This window comes from Tachypleus tridentatus, chromosome 6 (assembly GCF_004210375.1).
Source record: "Tachypleus tridentatus isolate NWPU-2018 chromosome 6, ASM421037v1, whole genome shotgun sequence".
Classification (NCBI taxonomy): Eukaryota; Metazoa; Arthropoda; class Merostomata; order Xiphosura; family Limulidae; genus Tachypleus; species Tachypleus tridentatus.
This window is the reverse complement of record NC_134830.1, coordinates 92,301,439-92,325,073: the sequence shown is the minus strand read 5'-3', so window position 1 is coordinate 92,325,073 and position 23,635 is coordinate 92,301,439. Positions and strand designations below refer to the sequence as shown.

Sequence of the window (23,635 nt, the reverse complement as noted above, 5' to 3'; positions counted from 1 at the left end):
CTGATGCATCACAAAATTAGCAGAGAAAAGTGCAAATGTCTTTTAGCTCCAGAAGGGAAAACATTTGAAAATAAAATATAAAACAGTTTGTGTCCAGTTTAGTATGTCAATAAGCTGAAGAAAGAACCAGATTTAATTGCAGAATTAAAAGAAGAAAAAGTTGAACAGATGCAGGTATCCACAGAACAATCAAATTGACTACAAAAAGAAACTTCACAAAAATTTTATTTGACAGCAGTAAAGACATCATAGAGTGACAGTATTCAGATTATAGTACAAAAGATGGTGAATTTTGTGGAAAACATAATTCCTAAGCTGAAAACATTCTACCTTGAATGCTCGTTACTAGGGTTGGTATATTATCGTATGGATATGATTATACCAATACTTGAGGTATTAAGGGAAAATAGAAAATAACATTCATATCGTACGCTTTGAAATAAACATGCTTTCTTTGTATATAGAAAATAGAAGAACTCGTCACATGAGAAACAATACTGTGTTCTCCGAGTACTTTAACATTTTCTTATTCTTTTATTGGCATATTGTATTATGTTGACTCTACAGCAATGATGACATTTGTGCATAAAATATCTAGTGGTATTCTGGATGTATACTTTCAAAGCATGATTGAAATGAAGGTCACATACACAGAGTTCTCATTTTTCTACACAACAAAACTGCTTCACATAACTTAGTGTTTTCTCAAAAGTAAAAATTGAAATAAAACATTTTCCTTGCTATTCTCATGTATGTAGCTATTTATATTGAAATTCCATAATTCATCTATGTACCAAGACCATGCATTCGCATATAACACCTGAAATCTGACAAATTTTGAAGTATGAGGAATATTCTCTTACAGAAATTTTGTTTGCATGAGATTTGGCTATTTTGTTATTGTATGGTTGGTATTCATGTTTCTCTAAATAACGAAACCACTCAAATTGTCTGTTACCGATGATAATTATCTCATTTATCAGGAAACTTGGAATATAAGCCTGGATATTGTGCAGACACACACACACACACACACACACACAAAAAAATATTCTGTGAAATGATTCACAAAAAGTTATAAATTCATTTATATAAAGAACAGATGATAGTTTATTTATTTATTACAGAAACCTGATGGTGGGGGAATGTAGCACTGACACTCAAGTAGTGTTGTGTGTTATTCAAGTGTATTGGTAACAGTGCAATGCAGTTATTCTTTTTGGAACACATTACAACTGTGCTCTGCAGGTACTGCATACCCTAAGGTTATTTGACACTTTAACAATATTGTGAAACAGTATAAATTATTCACTGGTCAACAATGAGGCTGGATCATAGCTTTTGAATTGAAAAAATATTTTATCATATATGTCATCATTCTAAACAGACTTATGAAATGAAATATAAGTGGGACTATACATCAATTGCATATCAAATACAATTTGCATATAAGTTTGATAATGAAGTATAAGAAAAAAAAAAGACATACAGTATAATGAAATGGAAAAGAGCTGGATGAAATTTTTTTTTTTCATAAGAATGACAGATTGATGAAGTAAACAAGAAATACAAATTAAACAGTAACAAAAGATAAAACACTTTTGAAATTCTAAGTTTGGCATAATTTTTATCCTTTAAAATTTCATTTATTGATCTAATTATTAATTATGTTCTATAGTGATGTCAAGAATGCTATAACTCAATAGATTAAAATCCTTGGTAGAACTAAATTGTTTTGTAAGTTTCAGTCAAAACAATAAAATGCTTTCATTGTTATGAACTGTTCTGTGTTCTCTTCATTTGTAATAAATATTTTAAAGACAAACTATGTCACTTGTGTCACATGTATGATAATTTTGAAGAAAAAATATTATCTTTGAAATAATTTCCTCTTTCTTGTAGGATTTTTCTTGAAGGTATGAATGGCACAGTGTTATACACTGGGGATTTTCGTTGGGGTGTTGGAGATGCTGCTCGATATTCTGCATTGTATCATTCCTTCAGCCAGTAAGTTTTAATTTTCCTTGGATCGTGTGGTATTGTTAAAATTAAGTAGTTTTTATCACAAATCTTTATTCAATAGTATACTGGGTTGTATGAAACAGCTTTTGCAAAAACAAGCATCACAAAGTGTTCATGATTTTAAGATAAGAAAATAGTTAATGTTATAATTTAATCAATAGATCTAACAAGAAAATAATTCAACATATTTAAATCTTTATCAGTTGTATAAAATAATTTGTTAATTACAATCAGATTGATAAATTTTAAAAGAATTATTAATATATTTTCCAAATCAACTCTTGCATATTTTCATTTTTCAAAATAGTTTAGATAGACTAGTTTATTTGCACCAAAAAATGCCAAACAACCAAATCAAAACAAGTTATTTTATATCAGTTATATAATTTCATGAATGTATCTTAATCCTAATGTGATGAGTCATAGGTGAAAGACCATTTTAGTTGCATTTGTTTACTCACATTCACAATTTGATTGAGTTACTATTTTATGAATTTACATCAGTATGTTTGGTATCAAGCTATCAAGTTGTATATTATAAATCAATTGTAGTATTATATATTAGTTAATTTCTTTAAAAGTGAATATTAAAAGAACACAATTAAATATAAATTTTTATAAGCCATATAGTATGTTATATGGAGCACTCATTTAAGTTAGTTTTTTGTGATATTGAAATACAAAGTCTATAGTTTTAAATTAATTAGGAACTCAAATTATGGTGATTGAGAAGCTAGAATATCAAACAAGACTCCACATAGTTATGGTAGAGAAAATTTCTGACAAATTATAAAGTCTTACTAAAAACAAACATATTTATGAAATTTTAGAGATTATACAAATAATATTTGATATTTTTGGGATGAAAAATAGTGTTTTGATCATAACATGAAAAACACTTCACACTTGATCTAGTAATGAAACAGGTTCCTTTTTCACAAACAAATCTTTAGCAAAAATACTTTATTAAAAGATCAGCTATTTTTATGTACAAAAAAACTTGCAGTCTTTACTAAAAGTCTACCAAATTTTGTGAAGTTACACATACTGCATCAGAAGTTATGGTATAAGTGCTTGACTTGTGTATGTTATATACAGCCCATCGAGAAAGAGTTAATGGCATGGTTAAACTACTGAATTTAAAAGTTGTTTAGCATCATGTTTTTACTGCTAAGCTCTGACACAAGTGTTCTAAAATATTTTTAAAGGCTTACAATTTTAGAAATAACTTGTCCAACACAGCATTTATCAAAAAGCACTTGTAGCAGTGTCTAAATAGGGGTATTAATTTGTGAAATATACAGTTAAACTATTATGATCAGTAGTTGTAATTGGAAACATGAAGCCACTATTGTTTTATGTATATATAATAGTTTAGTATCAGTTCTTTTCGTACTTTTTATATATATTATCAATTTTGTAGTTTTGTCACTCATATTATCATCTGATATATTAATGTATAAGATTTAGATTTTTTTCATTTTTGAAAACATTTTTTCACAGACTGTCTGTAAAAAACTTTTAGAAGTAATTTTTATTTTTCAGAGTCAAAGATATTCAGAGTATTTACGTGGACACAACATTCTGTTTTCCAGAAGCTATGTATATCCCAAGCCGTGATGAAAGTTTTGAAGCTGTAAAGAGCTTAGTGCAATGGTGGTTAAACAATGATACAAATCGTATTATTTACTTCAGGTGCTCTGCTCAGTTTGGCTATGAATACATATTTATAAAGCTTTATCAAGCTTTGAATATGAAGGTGAGCAACAAAAGTTTGAGTACTTTTTTGACATTTTCACAAGTGATGAAATATTTATTTATTATAACTAAATTATTTATTATATTTTTTCCTTTGGTGGAATTCCTTTTACTTTGGAGTCAAGTTTCTTCTTGGACAAACTTTTTTATCAGTTAGAAAAAATTTAGACAGTTTTTTGTCAAAATACAGAAAATAAAATGTCTGTATGTGTTGTTGTCTTCTGGGCTTTGCACAAATACTCTTTGTTAGTGTAATAAACCCATACTCTCTTGACAAACACTCATTTCCTGTAATACTGGAGACTGGAAGAAGTTTTTTTTCAACTAACATGAACAGTTAATATAAATTTATCCCGTATATAAATTTATTGTTATGCAGTGTCTCAAAATACCGATGCATTAAATAAATATTACCAAAATACCTTAGTGTTTCCACATAAATTGATGCTATGAACATAATTGTTGACAAGGTAACATAATTTAGCTTCATCTAGTTGTGGAGCTCATAACTGAAACATCTCTACCTTTGAGTGGAAAAACATTTTTAATTTTTGCTACCATATGTGTGGGTGTGTGGGTGTTAATATAAACAAAAGTATGTGCAAACTGATTTACAGAAATATAGATGTATCCACTTTTCAATCAATTTTAATGAATTTTACACACATAAATAACCCCACAGCAGATAATCATGATTTAGGGTAGATTTTGACATGATAATCACTGACATAATTCAAATTTTGCATGGTTGGTAAGGATATTTAGTGTTTTGTAGTTCCAAACCATATATACAATCTACTGAACCTGTAGCTATTCTTCTACATTGGATATGCCAATATAAATATTAATCTTGCATGCTTCAGTCTTTGTACTCCACTTAAATGCCTTTGGCATTATCTAATTTACAAATATCTCTCCACTTACATCAGTGGCACTATTAATAACTTTCTTCTTCATCAAACATTTTCATTATTCTACAAAATGCAACTTTAAAGTAAGGAATCAACAAGGTGCTAAGGATTCTATTGTCTTTATAGAAAATTATTATTGAAATACAGTTGCAGACTATCCTCATATTGTATATATATAAGCACTTCACTCAGATAATCACTTTGTTGTGACAAAATGTTCGTCACGTTTTTCTTTGACAAAGTGTTGCACAGCATTTTGTAATGGAGTGTGCTGTTTGCAATGCTGTATGGATTTCCATATAATTTCCTTTAAAAATATAAATTAGATGTGATATTTGAAGTAATGAATTCCTCTATTCCAACCTTCCATATTCCTCCTTTGTTGTAAAGCACTTGATCCATTTGGAGATGGAGACATCTGTTTAGCCCTGAGTATTTTCTCCTAGAGCTTTTGAAGTTGCTTTTTTTTTTTTTTGTTGATCTGAGAAGAATTTGACTCAGTTTTGAGATGCCCTTTTTTCTCAAGTCAGCTTCTCACACATCCAGTTTGGATCAAACACTGCCAACTCCTTTTGTTCAATTTGTCACTTGGGTTTCTGACATTTTGGGACTTTCCTATGTGCAAGTTGACTTGATTACTCCCTTGTTTGTAGAAAGGTGGGGGACTGTTTAATTTTCTTTCTTCATCTGATATTTATGGTTAATGCTAGGAGATTTACTATTTAATTACATGAGAGAATAGATAGAATTTGTACTCTTGTGTTTGCCATGCGTGGCAACCCGTGAAGGGTAGGAGAAGATCCTTGTGGTTGAGGGGTCCAACCCTAACACATAACTTTGGCCTTGAATTCCTGTAGACGGGTGGTCCCCCTTGGGCCAATCGGCTGGTCCACTTGAGCTAGGGTCAACCAAGTACCAGTGTTGGATGTTCTCAGTAAGTGTTGTAGACATTGTATCTAATGCTGGTGTTTGGGTATAGTGCTCACAAACCCTGGTATTACTGCAGTGTCCATTGACATGGTAGTGCTCCCTTCGAGGGCTCCATGGTGGGTGCAGTCAGTGGGCACCAAAATTTCCTTTTTTTGTTATTGATTCCCCAAATAAAAACTTAAATAGTGATAAAACAGTCCACAGGTAAATGACCACGTCTTGAAAATTCTGAGCAGCAATCTTCAATCTCTGTAACACCTGTACCTCATTTTCTTATCTACATTCTCTTTCAGACAAACCTTTAGGGCAAATATTTCCCTTTTTCATTCAGAAGAGACTAGAAGGACTTGTGGCTCTCCAAAGTCAGTAAAAAAGCTTTGATCTGGTGGAAACATCCCCATCTCAACACAGTGATCTCCTCATGTGTTCAAAGGCAATTAAGGATATACCTATTGAGGTTACACCTCATGCTACTTTGAATTCATCATGAGGAGTTATTGCTGAGAGGGATTTGAAGAACATCCCCACATCGGAGATTCTTGCCAGTTTCTCCATCCAAGGAGTTTTTGCAGTGAGACGTATCTCCACTCGCAAAGATGGAATTACGATGCCGACCAATATTTTCATTCTGACATTTACATCATGATGTCCACTTGCCACCATCAAGGCAGGTTATCTTAATTACAGGATACAGCCATACATTCCAAACCCTCTCCAATGTTTCCAGTGTCAGTGGTTTGGTCACTCAAAGATGTCATATTGTGGTTCCTTAACATGTGCTCCTTGCAGTGGCAAGGACTAAGATGCCTATGAGTGTGAAACAGACCCTCATTGCATCAACTGCAGTGGCTCTCACCCATCCTACTTTAGTTCATGCTTTAAATGGTTGGAATATAAAGAGGTGCAGCATTTGAATAAGATTCATGACATTACTTATCCTGAGGCTCGAAAGTTGTTGTCCACCACTTCATTTCAGACATATGCTGCTGCATTTCATTCCACTACTACAGTGGAAGTGCATACAGATCTCTCTGCCTTCAAAATAATTGTTCTCAAAACAAATAAAAATCTTTTGACCTTCATGGTTAAAAAGTTGATGAATCTCTTTCCCTTGCATACATTCCAATTAATCCCAAGATACACTTTTCCTTTGATACATCTTTTTCTCCCACCCCAAGATACAAACCAATCATTTGTTGATATCCTCAGTCACTGGAATCCTCTTCCAACAGCAAAGATCTGCACAGTCGACCCAGGGCAGGATCCATGGAGGTCAATAGACCTTCCTGGAATAAGGACATTAAAGAAAAAAGACATGGTCATAAGCAGAAGGATTCTCCACCCAATTCATCAATACATAAGTAAAAATGGCCACCTCAATACAACGGAACTTTCAAGGTTTACGTTTTAATTTGGATGACATCAAAACACTGATTTTTTCCTTCCATCCTATATGTTTTTCCTAACAGGAAACATGTGAAACATACCAATACAATTGTCTTTTGGCAGCTTTCTTTGTACAGAAATGACAGGCTGTGTGATAGAGGATGGCACTGTTGGTTCATCAGCCATCCGTGTTTCCTTGGGTCATGCCATCACTGTTTGTTCTCTCTACCTGTCATCTGGAGCTAGATGCTCTTATTGAACAGTTGCTGTCTTCTTTTTTAATCATGAGGACTTTAATGGCATCATCTTCTCTAGGGAAGTGCTGATATTGATAGGAGGGGTTACTCTGTAGAGCATATGCTCTCTGATCACAACCTTCCTCTTTTCAATACTGGTTCTTCTACTTTTGTCATCCATCTAGTCTGTCATTTATTGCTATTGATCTCTTTAATTTGCTCTCCTTCACTATTATTCCATTTTTCATGGAGGGTTTACAATAATCCACAAGGCAGAGATCATTTACCTATAATTTTGAGAGAGACTGGCTGTGGTCGATGTCACCTGACCCATGTGCCCTGGTGAAGACTGGATCACACAAACTGGCCCTCTTTCACTGCTCTTGCAGAACTTGATTCTGACATCGTCTGTAACCCACTGCTATCAGCACTAGATAGGGAAAAAGAAAAAAAATGTGATCCTTTATGTATGGGACCTTAAGATCATGTTACTTCCAACACAAAGGCCATCAAAATTTGATCTGATACCTCTGACCAGTAGATTTTGAGTGATATTCTGTTCTATCCCCAGGTGGATGATTCATGTATAAATTTAAAGCTCTTTAAAGGTAAAGAAAAATAAATTGCAAAGATATGTTTGTCAGAGCTGATCTTAGATTCTGAACCCTGTATACACAGTAAAATTAAAGGTACTAGATTTTTACTATTTTTAATCTTTGATGTTATTAACATTTTCTGAAAAGATTGGTGAGTACTCCAGTAGCTACTGAGTGGGCAGTCAGTTGTATAAGCAGGGTTGAGTGCGTTCATACTGTAAATCCAAAGGTTGATAATTCACATCCCACTACAAAAAAAGGAATTCTCTGGATTTAAGGATTGTGGTTGTATTATTAGAGTGATGTTGAAGTCTCAGCATTCTTATATAGTGGTGGGTGCTGTTAACTCAGGTCTGTCAGTTCAAAATTGCAAACAACTATGCAGTATGTTGTGTTATTAATATTAGTTTTCAATTAGAGCAAGCTACCTTCCTAGAGAAAAAACTAAAAATCGATCTGTTAATGAATAAAGCTAATTAAATACACCTTTCTTAAATATTATTCAAAAAAATTGAATGCATGTTTCATTAGTTGGGCACCTTTACTAGATGTTAACAGTGTTTGTTGGTCTTAAATCATTAGGTCCAGACAGCTTAGGAGATTAAGGTTAGTCCTAAATCTACATATTAAGCTAAAGATGAAAACAATCTTTAAAAGAAAAATACAATAATAAAAAATTAAAATAAAGCAAAATATATTAAGCATTATAATCAATACTGTTAATGAAACTAACATTAAAGAAAAATACTCAAATGCTAGCTGTTAACTTCTGTGTGCATTTAGAATAGCTGCAGTAAGCTGGCTAACATTCACCTCATATGAATAGATTTTAAGTTAATACAACAGTCTTAACTGTTATTTCTTTGTGCTATATTTTGAAAATAGGATGAGAAGACACAATAATGTTTGGAAAATATAGGTTAGGATACAGTTAAGACTGTTGTATTTTTCTAACAGGGTGATTAACTTAAATATGATCACTTCTTTTCAGTAAGTTTAAAGGTCTTAGGTTATCCATATAAAATAACCTTCCTATTCTTCCAATAATTCTTTTTAGTAAGTTAGTATCTTTTTTTAGATGTGAAGACCAAAACTGTATGCAGTGTTCTAGTGAGGCCAAACTAGTAAATTGCATAGAAATATAACTATATCTTTTGACTTGTAATATTTCTGTAAATAAACCCTAAAATTAGACTAATTACTAGAACAGAGTTCTTCAATGGCTTGGATGACTTCACCACGTTGTGCTAAGATCCTTTTATCTAGTCATACAAGTGAGTAGTTTCCAATTTTCATTAAAAGAGTAAACCTTTTTATTATAATAAATATATTAACACATACTTATTTGAGGTGAGCAAGTAGCAGAATCAACAAACTCATTAACACTCCTACGAAAAGTGGGGCCTAATAGGCCCCAGAGCAACTTGAAAGGTTATTAATATTAGGCTAATAATTTTGTATTTAAATGAAATTGCCATTTAAATCCATTAATGAATGGATTAACGAGATTCCCACTGTCCCTATCTACTATCTAGCGAAACCACAGCCAGGGGAACGGGCTTGGAGAAATCAGGACTAGAAACGTCATTTCGTAGGAGTGTTAACTGATTACTTGATTAGTAAGTGAACACCTCATACTGACATGTCTATACAAGTTAAAAAAAAAATTGTACCTGTTATTTTCACAAATATTCAGATACTATTTTATTTTTGCAGATTTATTTTGCAAAACATATCACTGGGTAGATTAATCACTAATGTGAGATAAACATAACCACTGCATAGTCACTATTATGTTTCTTATTTAAATATATAGTAATCCTTGTGTTATCTACTGTAAATAAAATGGTGGATATATAATTAACTTTAGTACTACCATTCAATAATAAGGTTAATATTGCTTTTATTTTAAAAAAATCACAATTATACTTTGTTCAAGTACAATAGACATAAACATAATAATGAATAGTGAATATAAGATTTCATTTATATGAATGTAATAATAAAAAAACTTATGTTTACAAACAGTACATCTCAATAAAAGAATAGTATATTATTAATATATTGTATCTATTGGAAAGTAAAAACCACCTTTTTAAAAAAGAAACAAATATCAACAGTATACCTTTATTAAATCTTAATAGATCTCCATTTGTGTGATTTTGTTTTATGCCATTTATATATCTTCCTGTGTCTAGTTGAACAACTTTAACTTGGTGATCATATTACCTTCTTCAAATACTACATTTGTAACTATGCTAAACTTGAAATAAAGTTTTCTTTGAACTCATTCAACTCATCTTTAAAATGTAAACTCACCTTATCCCAAATTGTCTGACTATAACTCATTGAAGGAAATTTCTGTAGCTTTCAAATGCATAAATACATTCACAGTTTACAAATAAAGGAACTTTAAATGCTGAAACTATAAAACAAATATTCCAATATATTTATTATTACATGATAGTCTAATTGCTGCTCTACCTATAGTATCCAATAATATATAAACTTTTATAGCTGTTTCATTAGTAAATAATCATACCACTTGATGTAATACCATTAGCTTTCAAACAAATTCCAAGGCCTTTATTAAAACAAGGGAAAGTGTTTGAAAATAAAGGAATAGATAATTTTTTCTTAAGGGATGATTGGCAAAAATTACAGCCATTCTTTTATTTTCACTTTTCTCTACTTCCTACAGTATACATGTAGGAGAGCTCATCATAATTAAACTGGATTTGGTTTAGCTAAGTAAACTAATGACTTAACACAAGTTAACATTGGTATGTATTACTTGCTAGACTTATAAAATATAAATTAGATAATGTCTACAAATAAAAATTGATTAATCAAGTTACATTTCTAATTTCTCACATCATTAAAAGACTGGCATAAAAGTACATATAAAGAATACAGCTTTGGAAACAGTGGAGGTGTTGCAGAATTGGTGTTGTTTGCCTTGTAATTAGAAAGTTCAATCTTCCAGATGTTACAGTGCCTGTTGCACCTTCGACCAAAACACAAATTCAGGATAGTTTGAGTTATGGTAGCTGAATACAGCTAAAAGTACCCAAAATTTTATAGTAATTAACAAACATTACTACTTTATTAATTATGTCCTGGTCAGTATCATTAATATAAATGAGAAAAAGCAAAGGCTCAAGCAGTGATCCCTAATCAAGGCATTCTAATAGTAACAAGCATCCAGTTTACAGCATTTGAACAACCAGCAACAAAAATTGCATATTAAAACATTTGACAAGAAACTTGTTATTTAAGCATGTAGTAAACTCAAAATACAATATGTTATCTTTGAACCATTGTGTTTCAGCATACTGATATGCAGCTCATTTACTACAATTTGTTCAATTGTTTTGTTAAAATATTTGTATTAATAGAATATTACTGCATTTTGGTATTACCTAAACATTTTTAAATATTACAAATGTTTAAATAACTAAACATGATTTGTTTATCAGGTGGTAAGTGCTGAATCTTTGGGTACATTTTGTACAAACAGCTCCATTTGTGTATATTTTTTAATGCTGTTGAAACAAATACTTTTTTCCAACAGTGTACGTTGAACACTGTTTTCTTGATAACAAGTTTTTTAATAATTATTTTTGAATTACATTTCTTTTTGTTTTCAAAGTTTGAGACTAAATATATGTTTTTAGAAAATGAATGTTGTTGAATTTTTCAGGTACATGTGAATCATCACACATTGGCTAATTACAGTGGTATTCCTGAAATAGAGGAGGCTTTAACCATAAACCACAAATCTACAAAATTGCATGCATGCTATAGACGTTGTAAGGTGAAGGAAGATATTAAAACAAGTATGTCATATCTGCCTTGCTGTTATCAATCTACAGGGTACAGCCATGTAAGTGTTATCCAGAACATTGCTATTTAATGCTAGTCCTAGGGGAAAATTTTGAGGGCTTTTAAAGATATAAACTATTCTTTACCAATCTTTTTTTTCTGTTAGAAATACTCCTGTTTGTTCTTATTGAACCATAGTTCCCTGTCTTTTGAAGTAAGTATTTAATTAATCTGTTTCCATTCAACTAGGATTTGTACCCCTTTTTTTTCCCTAGAAGCTAATATAGTAAGTTAGTTAATTATTGTCCTTGTATCTGATTTGGTTTTGACCTTATAATTATTTTAATTTGTAACTATCCTATGTAGATTTTAGCATCATTTATCTATGGTTATTAGCATATCTTTTACTGATAAGGTTTTTTTGTAACCTGGGTCAACCACTGGGCTACTGTTCACTAACTGCCTTCCCTCCAGTACATCACTTCAAAATTAGAGACAGGAAGTGCAGGTAACCCTCAATTGGCTCTGTGTGAAATTTGATAACAGTGACAACTTTCTGTAATCAAATTGTTTTTGTATTTTTTTCTTAATTTATTCAGTAATAAATCTAAATTTAGTAAGTAGATTTAAGTTCCAAAGTAGACTACTTAAAAAAGGAAAACACTATGTCAACTGATGATATATTTATAGCAACATATCAAAGACAAATTTGAATTTCTTTAAAAGTGTTTGTAAATTACTGGGTCATTACATGATTCATTCTTTAATTTCCTAACTTTTACTGCAGTTATTCTTAATATAACATTAGATAACTCACAATTGAGCTTTTCTTTTAATTTTTCTCAGTATTTAAAATTGAAAGAAAAAGTATTGACTTTCATGCTTTAGATTAACATGAGTATGTATTATTGAGTGTAAAAACATTAAACTACATGAAGCATGTCACATGGTTAAAAACAGCTGTTGTTCCTCTAATATTGAATGAATGGTTTCTGCAAGTAGACATACAGATGTAGGCAATCAATGAAAACTTAAGCTGCAAATCTGTCACATGAATGTTTCACATACATTGTACAGTCTAAACAATATAACGTACATTAATGCTAGTTTTCATAATATAGAGATACTCAATATGGAGAATTTGAAGTATTTTCTGTAAAAATTTTTACAGATGAAAGCAAAAAAAACTTTAATTTATATAATCAAAATATTCTGTAACAGTTAATGGCTTGAATCTTGCAGATGCCTGTCACTTTTGTTACTAAATATCATGATTGATTTTGGACTGAGTTGTTGCCTGTTATAAAGTTTTTACAAAATTGTTAAAAATACTTAGCTGTAATGAAGACATTTAACTTCATATACTTTTCAACTTTACTTTTAGAAAATGCATTAAAACAATATACTATGTCATAAATAGTGCCTGTAAACATCAAATTGTGAAAGTAGGTAAAGTCATTAAATGTATATCTGATTGAAAATTGTGGTGTTGTTTTGTTCTGTATGTGCATTGCCTATGCAGTCAAATTCATAACACATATAATAAGATGCACACAAAATAAATACAATTAAGAACTGATCAATTACTTATAATTACTCATTCAATAAAAAATAATTAAAACTATATAAAATAGTTTAAATGGACTGAAAATAATGAATATCTCTTGAATACCTGTTTCCTAATATATGAGAAATGCTATATTTAATATACCTGGGACGAGAAAAAAACATATTTTGGACATATATGTATATATTAGCTATGAAAAAATCTCTGGGTTAACATGCTACTTTTATTTTTTAAATTAAGTTTCATGTGCTTGATAATTTTGTGCCTAGAAGTACAAAGATACTCAACCAGTGTAATGAAGATTTTATAAAAAGGCAGACTGTATTGGAAAATAAGTGTTTTACAAAAACTGAGAATTTATTATGCATACTTTTCTAAAAGTGAGTAAGTTTTCAGTAAATGTTGGAAGCATACTGCGCACAAAAATAGCTTTTGATAAGGTATTGATACTAAAGGTTTGTTTGTGAATTTATTGAATTAGACTAATTAATCTTAGTGCTAGGTAATTTTTGTAGTTTTTATATCTCTTTTTTCTACCCTAGCACTAACTGTAGCAAAATAATCCATATCAAAAGCTGAAAAACATAAATTAAAGTGTTTTTTTTTTTAATTAAAATCACTCAGAGGTTGTGAGGGAGAATAAAATTATTTATTTAAAAGTTTTGAGCCTTTTACTTCTTTTTTTTACAATTGCTTCAATTGAATTTTATTGTTTAATTATGTTTAAACTGTTTCTAACTACTGTGAATTATATTATATCACTTTGTATATTGCTAAGTACAAATGTACTTGAAAAAGAAACAAAATTAACACTTTAGGAATCAAGCATGCTACACAGAAGCTGGATTTTATTAACACTAAATGTTCTCCACTTAAATGTGTGTCAAATTTTTATCATTTTCACTGATGCATTTTAATAAACAAACAGTAATTCAGATAAAAAAAAAACAATTCTTCAAGACTACTATAATTTATCAAGCTTTGCAACTGATCCATGAAAATGTTTAAAAAATGTCATTATTTAATAAATAAAGCTTCAGTGTTATTCTTCACTTAATAAAATTTGCTTCAAAACTAACACCTTTTAATGAATTAACATAAAGACATTATAATCACATAGTTTACAAAGTGGCTTTTCTGTTGGTCATAATCATGTACCATTGACAAGTAAACATAAGTGAATAAGTAACTTTCAAAAGATGAAGAGTTGGGAGGAGGTTATTTGATGGTTGTATAAAATTTATTTTTAACAATGAAGATGGGAAACTTTCTTATTTTAAGTTTTGGCCTATCAATATCCATAGCTGATGTTTCCAATTAGTGGTATTCTGAAACCAATGCAAAATAGGAATGAAAATTTAAAAGAATTCAGAGTAGAGAGACATGTAACATAGAGAAGTAAAGAATCAGGATTTATTTGAAAACTTCCTTCTTAAATTAAGAAATTAAAAGTTACATAGTTTTCAAACTTGAATTAAAATATGCTTTCTTGGTATCAACCTGATTTACATACATTAATAATAAGCTTGTATAATTAAATTTGAATGTAAACCTGATAGGTTGATCACATTTTACTCGTTTTGTTGTGAATTATTAATTTGTGTCATGTAAAACCAATGGTTACCATGTCTTAGTGTGGCTAGTTTAGTTGGGACTCTGTGGTTTATGTTTTGTTACCAACAGAAAATAAATCAAACTTTCTACTTTGGAGCTATGGGTGAAGCAATTGCAATGTTATGCAAGTTTCTGTGTGGTCCTAGAGCATGTATCATTTATCGTGACAACTGGTTTTACTTAAAAATAAATAAGCTGAAAAATAACACATTCACATCTTTTAAAAAGTGGATGGGACATACACACCACAGTTTAGCCTGTGTGCATATAAATTGTCAGAAGGGCTGAAGAGTGAAAACAAAAGTCTAGCTGTAGTCATATACAGCTTAAACAAGACTTAGTAAGTAGTAATAATAAGAAATACAAGTTGTTTGTGTTATTGATTTCTGAGCATGAATTTTTGACAATTTATTCCTGCCAATATTGTAAAATATATGTATATTAAAGCTACGTCAAGTTTTTGTATAATTTTAACAAGATGTTTACTTATTTAAATTTCCAAGTATGTTTTTATTTAATTACAATGTGAGAAATGTTCCAAGTATACTTATTAGTTCCTTAATGGTTTTAAATTTTACAAGATAAGTTATGACTATCAAACATCTTATTTTACAAAATAAACATTATCCTATGTTGTTTTACTTTAAATTTAGATGAATTAAAGAATATTCTAAGTACTAGGTTTTTTATTTTGACTATGTATGTATTTACCTAATAAAAGTTTTTTATGGTTGTTCTTTTGTTTTCATTACAAATAATTTTAGTAACTACTCAGTTATATCTGTGGAGGCAGCCATGATGTAATATGGTACGTCCAGCTATTCAGAAGCTTGAATTGCAGGCATAGGGGTTCTGCAGTCTCTCACAACATAGAAATTTAATTTCTGGGATTGCCATGTAACTGTCTCAGTTTTTTTTTGGTCTTTGAGATGAACTCTTCTCTACAGTAATGTCACTTATAGTATATTAAGAAGAGGTTAAATGCATTTCAGTCAGAAGTGCTAACAGTAACTCATTTTTATTATGTGACTCTTAGGCAGAGATTTTGCATCTTCCGCAATAGCCCTGTTTATGGTGGCTTCATCAGCTACTGTTCAACTCTCACAACTACACATTCTCTTACTCCTTAGTAGATTTCTTATGTTGTTTTGGGTCGTTGGTCTCAAATGACCATTCCAGTTACCTGATGGGTGTTTTACATTTACATTAAATGTTCTTTTTTTAACACCTGTTTGTAACATGACTCTCATATGCCATATATCCACTTTACCTAAAGGTTTATTTTTTGTGGTTGCTGACCCATGGACATCACAAGTGTGGGTGATTTGTGCTGTTTGTCAACAGACTGCATTCTCATTCTCTGTATCCTCAAACCAGTTCTTCTTAACCAAGATACTGTCAGATAGGAAAGAGGATAAACCATTATTACAGATTCATATGATCACTATTTCTCATTTCTGTTTTCAATTAGATTTCAATTATGGTCATGTTCAGTGAAGGTCTTCAAGATTTTGTTGCTTGTCACTAATGCCTTTAGAGATACTAGACAATGACTTTTTATTCTGGGCTTACATTGAAAGTGATGAATCTTCTGAAAGTCACATATAATCAGATTTGTCACATTTCCATGACCTTAGCAGCTCAGTTGAATTGCCAACTAAAGGTCATTCTGTAGACTGTTGTGTGTGTGCAGACCATCATCAGTACTTTTATTTCTCATTAGCTACTTGATCTGACAGTCTATTCAACTCAGAGTTTTTACCTACCCCCATGTGGTTATCTTAGACATTTCTGTTAGATTATCAGAGTAGTTAATTTTTCAGCGCTACCTGTCAGGACTCTTACCTCGTTTTCACAGGTTTCCAGTCTGTAGCAAGTTTTGCCCAGGACTACCATTCATGGATTATCTAGAGTAAAGTATAAGGAGATCCTGCTGATCAATGGAGAGAATAAATTGGGGTCAGTTTGTTTTTAAAAATTTAGGGAACTTGGCTCACCTATTACTCTGTTTCCAAAACACTGTTCCACAATACTCCCCAGTGTGCATTACCCTCCCACCCCAATTCTAGTAGAGCTAGGTTGTTTTACCACACTCAGTTTCTGGTCAGTGGGGTGTTCAACAGAGGTTTTTCCTCCAAAATGTTAAAGTGAATTCCTCCACTTTTGAAGAAAAGAGCAAAGTTAGAGGCTTTCCTACCTGGACTCCTGGATATTTTTTTCCAGAAATCAGTAAGAATGGCACCAGTACAAATTTGATGCTTAACTATCTTGTTGGGATCTGCATGGCCCTTGTTTTTAATCAGTGTTAGTTCAGTACATTGTTCATGTAAGATTGTCTACTGTTTTCTTGTTATTCTGAATGTGGAGTGGTCCTATCCTGGGTCTTTGGTTGAGCACAGTTATTCCACATCCTCCCCATAATAATTCTGGGGGCAAGTAGAATGTACTTTTCTCACATAACGTGGGAGTGAGGGGTGAATGTTCATAACTGAAGACTGGATAAGTTCTGTTTCCTTTAGTTTGGTAAGGCCTTCATGATCCAATCATTTTGAGGATGGAATGTTGCCTTTTGGACTTTTTCAGGTTGCATTCTTTCTTGTGATTTTGGTGGGTCATGATACATCACACTTATGGGTATAGATTGAGATACACTCATAACATAAAACAAATTCAATTGTTCTAGCTACCAATGTGGAATATAGGGACCATGACCCCTAAATTCCAGTTCTGAGTAATGGAACCTTGGCAACATGGTTGGAACATGGCCTGTAGTGATGATAACTCGTACATTTTTATCCATGACACAATTTTCTATTGACATACCTATAATCTATGCAGATGCTTTCTGTATAGATAATTCCTTCACTAGTCCCTCCACCTTATCATTGTGTGATTCTGGCTATAAATTAGAGTAGAGGTGAAAGTTAAAATTGTCCTAAATTGAAAATGAATTTCCAATAATACTTACCTCTGCTGACACACTCTTGCCATTTCTCACCACTAAGAGCCAGTGTTAGAAATGGAAATTCAGTTAGTCTCAAAAAAGTGATATTATTAGTTGAATGAGATGGTTATATAGAGAGGGCACATTTATGAAGGTAAAAAATATCAAACCAATGCTTAAATGTGCAAAGGAAGAAGTCCTGGCAGTCAAGCATTAGCTATAAGTTTGAGAGGAGGTAAGTATTATTAGAAATACATTTTCTATTTAGAAAAATGTTAACTTTTACACAGACTTTTTTCTACATTAAAGTACTTTTATTTGTGAGATTTTGGATCTTCATTTGTCAGGCAGTAATGTACAGAAACATAAAAATTCACTTAACTATAGGATACTGCTTTAAAACACGTATTTAGGCAAGAGTTCTAACAATAACATCTGGTATTAAAGTTATTAAACATATACAGTTGAGATAAATATAAAATATATATATCAATTTCTTTGATATAATAAACATAAAGAAAATACAGTTATAGATATTATGTACAGAAATAGCAATAAATGAATTTTTCAGCTTCAAATAAAATGTTGTAAAATTAAATGTTCACTTTTACATCAAAACCTCAACAAATAAGATCTTTTTATGTCTTATTTATAGTGTCCATACAGTATTGAATAGTTTTTAGCTTTTTTTGTTTTTATTAATGTTATTTGGTGGTCCACTGCTTTATTCTTGGATGGCAATAGCTTCTTTGATTTTATTCTAAGTTTGGTGTTTTCTATTCTGTCTATTACTTTGACATATTTTAGGTCTGTTATATGGTAGATTTCCTGAAGGTAACAAGCTACAGCAAAGATCTTAATATATATTTGGTGTTCTTTGAATCTTACTTGTAAGAGATTGCATTTCCATAATGTATTATTTATTACACTCACATCTACTACTGTAAGCTATGTTTTTTGTGAGAGGATTAGGAAGTAAGAATTTTACTTTCTCGATAATGTCAGTAATGTAGGAAGACGTAAGAAAACTACGGTGATCATAGTTTTATTTATTATCATTCAAAATTTTTCTCCTAGACCTTTGTATATAAGGAAGAAATTTATTTTACTTTCCATTGTGATTTTCAGTTATAGTTCATTAATATTTGAGACAGATGAACCATACAACACACATTGAATCATTTCATTTTGATAACTTATTCCTGAAAATCTTCTCAAGATGCATATTTTTTCATGTAGATAAATTAAGGAACCTGTATTTGTATCTCTAGATTTTACTGTTTTGATAATCCCAGGTTTAACAGCTGTTTTATGGTATGAGCATATATTATGATATTTATTTCTTTGAGTCTTCTTAAAATAAATGCTAATGGTCAACTTCTTAAAAGTTGTATCTTTGTGAACAAGAACATTGAGCAATGCAAGTGTGCTACCAACTTTAAGTTCTGTGGAAAAGTATGTGCTGTCAAATTGCCTGTTCAGTTAAGCATGAAAGATTTTGAGCTCTTTCTCTCCATGGATCCATAAAATAAATGCATTGTTAACATATCTTAATCATATGTGAGGTTGATAAAGATATAGTGTTAAAATGGCATTCAGAATGTTGCATGAATGTTTTTGCTACCACTAGTGATAAAAGTGAACCTATTGGAGTACTATCTGACATTCTGTAAAATCAGCCATTCTAGTGGAAGTAGGTGTGGCTTGGCCAGGTGGTTAGCATGCTGAACTTGCTATCTGTGGGTTGCAGGTTCAAATACCCATCCCACCAAACATGTTTGTCCTTTCAGCCATAGGAGCATTATAATGTGACAGTAAAACCCACTACCATTTTTAAAAGTCACTCAGCAGTTGGCAGTAGATGACTAGCTGCCTTCCCTTCAGCCTTTCATTGCTAAATTAGGAACAGCTAGTTCAAATAGCCCTCATGTAGGTTTATGAGAACTTCAAAACAAACAAAAAAAAACAGAAGTAATTTGTATTGAAACAGATGACCAGGTAAATTATGATTTGGGATGCTGATAAAGTTCTTATTGGAAGTGAGATGTCATTATTTTATAATTTCTGTATTATATCCATAGTATCTTCAGTAGGTAGGTTGATGAAAAGTGAAAGTGTTGAGGCTAGCCATAATATTAGAAACATGAGTTTCTAATTGAATAAACTGGGTCTGTTGTTAGAGGGTTTAGCATGCTAGGAATAAATTTGGCTGTTTTGTGGACTGGTTAATGTATGTAAGATACAATAGGTCACATATGTACATTAGGTTTATGTATCTTAGGCAAATCATAAAGCTATGGAGAAACTGAATGTGTACAGATAATATTTTGTACAGAATCATGCTTATTTCATTTTGTCATGTTCCAAACTTCTTTATTTAAGTTTTTCTTTACATACAGTTGGATCTGAAGATAGTCTTTGGTGTTTGTGTTCATTAACAATTCTTCTGTCTTTTGCTCATAATAATGGCAGTTTAAGATTAAATTACTGATGGCTTAAAGGTTGTTTTTTTTTTAGTTATATTGTTCCAAGGTTTACTCATAAATGATTTTAGGGCTTCTTGAACTTGGAAACACACTTCATTAGTAGTTGTGAGATCTAATGTATTAGCAACTTCTTGAGTATAGTGTATTTGTTTCAGGGTAGGAACAGAACTAAGTGTGTAATGGGTTTGCTGCTACATGTTTATTTTGATACCTATGTGTGTTTCACTTTGATACATGTAACATATATTGTTGGCTCTGTATTGTGCAAATCCCACCTGTTCTCTAAATGTGTAGAAAATTCTCTAGATCAAGAATCAACAACATGGTTTACATGTTTTTGAACATTGCTGAAAGTTCAATAATATTGTGTGATTGTTATATAAAACTGACATGCCAAGGTACAGTTATTATTTTTGGTTACAGTAGTCAGTATAATGTAAGCCTAGGAAACTATAATTGTGGTTAATGCTTATTAATCAGAAAACTACAGAATTTGACCAGGAATGTTTACAGATTTTGAACATTACAAACTGTTCAACTTCAGTGAATTACTTTGAATGTTGTTATTTATATGAAAGCATTAAATATCTTCTCCAGTGTGACACCAGTCAAGAAAATGCAATGCTAGCTTAGGCAAGGTATAACAATATCAACTCAGAATTAATTTATTTGTTGTGAACCTGGACCATCAATAAAATATTCAGTTCTAGACCAGGTAAAAGACTCAGTATAGTTTGTAAAACTCCTGCATATTAGCCAATATTTGTAAAAATCCTTATTATAAATTGTATTGTTGTTTTTATATTAAAATATATTTATGTTAAGAAAGAAAACTGTATATCAACTTTGTTGACAAATATCAGAAATTTAATACTTATTAATATCTAATTAACTCCAAAATTAAAATTTTCTGGCAATTTGAAATCTTAATACCTAGTATACATAATATAATAGATTAGAAACTCGTCCAGGATAAATTACAATACATAACAAGTCTAAGAGATAATATTTCATTATTATTGAGACATTTGTCACTTAAATTTATGACTGCATGTGTATTTACCTCCATTCTTCTGTCCATGTCACATAAATAACAATAACAGTTTTTTGAGTCCTAATTTGTCTATGTTTGATCTTGTGATATTCTTGATCAGCACTGATTCCAGTAATTCTCATAATATCTTTGTTATCTTGAACATTTACTGCAGACTCAGTTGTAACACATTTTGTTGTCAATTGTAAAGAATACTTTTTATTTGTATAAAGATATTATTTCATGAAGAATAGCTGTTTTGAATTGTGTAAGATAATTGAGATATGCTTGTTCTCAATATGATAACAGAAGTTTAGTCCATTAAATATCATGTTGTAACTACAAGGTAGGTTAAATGGTTTTCAGTTTTGGATAGTATAATGCTTATATTTTGAAATTGTTTAACAATATCTTCAATACACCATTTGTAGTGAGTTGTTAATAGTTGTTTAAGACTCATAACGTAGGTAAATTAATATGTAGAATTATACACAAACTTTTCTCTGTTAAAGTTCTTTATTTGCACACTTTCAGTGCACTAACAAAACTTTCATCAAGCATTATTGTATAGAGCAATAAAAATACTAAACTGTGGGATTCTGCTTTAAAACAGCTATCTGGGCAACAGATGTAACAGGAACTGACATTGGTATTAAAGTTATAAAACATAGAGTTATGATGAATATAAAATATAAATTTATGGCTTTAGTGTAATAAACATGAGGAAAATAAGATTATGTATATTATATAGACAAATACAAATAAAGGAATTTTTCAACTTCAAATAATTCATTGTGAAGTTAAACCACAACAAATAATGTTTTATTACTTTTATTAGTGGTGTACATGCAGTACTAAGTAGTTGTTAGCTGTTGTTTTGATTAATACCCATTGACGGTTCACTGTCTTGTTCTTGGATGCTAATAACTTCATTAATTTTTCTAAATTCATTGTTATTTTTCTGTCTGTTACTTTGGCATTTTTAGATCAATGATGTAGTCTATTTCCTGATGTGTTTATAGCAAAGGCCTTTAGTGTTATTTGAACCTTACTTGTAATAGATGTGTTACACTCATACCTAGATTTCATAAACCATGTTCTTTGTGAAAGGACTGAGAAGAAGGGCTTTTATCTTTGTAAGACTGTCGCATAGTGTAGGACCATATAAAAAAAGTATGATGATGTTAGGTTTATCCATTATCCTACATGGTGTTTCTCCTAGGCCTTGTATGTAAGGAAGAAGTCTTTTTTTCTTTTCATTGTGTTATAAGTTATTGGGTCATAAATAGTTGAGGCATATGAACTGTATAACACACATTAAATTGTTTTAGTTAACTTATTCTTCAAAATATTCTCATGTAGGTAAAATGAGAAACTTGTAACACTAGATTTTAGTGCTTTAATAATTATGGTTTTGACAACTATTGTATGGCATGAGTACAAATTCAGATATTTATTTGTTTCAATCTTCTGGTAAACAGTAGTGGTCAACTTCTCTAAACTTGCATCTTTGTGAACAAGAAAACTGAAGGATGCAAGTGTATTGGCTTCATGTTCTATGGAAAATTGTATGCTGTCAAATTGCCTGTTCAGATGAGCATGAAATGTTTTGAACTCTTCCCCCATAATCCCTTGGACCTTCCCATGACCCTCACTTTGAGGTATGGGCCAACTTTACTTCTTGGCTTGTCATTGAGCTGACCACAGTGGGAGTTATCTTTCATTTGGTCCATCTGCCACTTCCCTTTTTCCCTGCTGGATTGAAATATATCCATTTCTTCTTGTGCACTCATTGCAATCTGTTTCTTGTGCCATTTTTCCTTTCCAGCCTACTTCCTCCTTACCCTTGCATGAAGTTATTGTGCCATTATTTCAGCCATTTATGTTTCTCACATCATTTACCATTCCTCATGTGTTATTCTCCATCCAGATCAGGCTTTTCTTCCCAAAACTTCTGCTGCTCAAAGCTGTTGTTTTAACCTTTCTTCCTATTTCTTTATTTTAAATTGACCACCTGTACCACCATTTAGATTATATTCTTTGTCCAGTTTGTTCCCTGCAGTGTTATGTGGTTTGTACTATCTCCTTTTTTGGATTTTTATTTCTGTATATTGTTCCATGGAATCCCTCTGTTTCTTGTGATCTGACACCTACTACTGTCAGTTTGGTTTTTTCGACTCATGTGGCTGGTGTATTCTGACATGTCCAGGGGATGTCATCATCTGCAACAATATTCTTTTCATCAAATTCATCATTTAACTATGTTTTTTGCTGCCCAAGTCCACCAACCTATGGCTCCTCTGTGTGGATTCCTGCATGTGATGAGG

The 23,635-nt window shown here is 31.3% G+C and overlaps 1 protein-coding gene across 11 annotated transcripts in view; it reads left to right on the top strand.

Moving 5' to 3' along the window:
* LOC143253048 (uncharacterized) overlaps positions 1-23,635 on the top strand; it is an 87,343-nt gene that overhangs the window by 41,001 nt on the left and 22,707 nt on the right. For 7 of the 11 annotated variants that reach the window (XM_076506161.1, XM_076506167.1, XM_076506164.1 and 4 more), the window contains 3 exons: positions 1,903-2,007; positions 3,568-3,781; positions 11,543-11,725. In XM_076506161.1, the coding sequence (XP_076362276.1) occupies positions 1,903-2,007; positions 3,568-3,781; positions 11,543-11,725 (502 nt within the window). The remainder of the gene's footprint in view (positions 1-1,902; positions 2,008-3,567; positions 3,782-11,542; positions 11,726-23,635) is intronic. The other 4 variants (XM_076506170.1, XM_076506172.1, XM_076506171.1 and 1 more) reach the window with 2 other exon arrangements.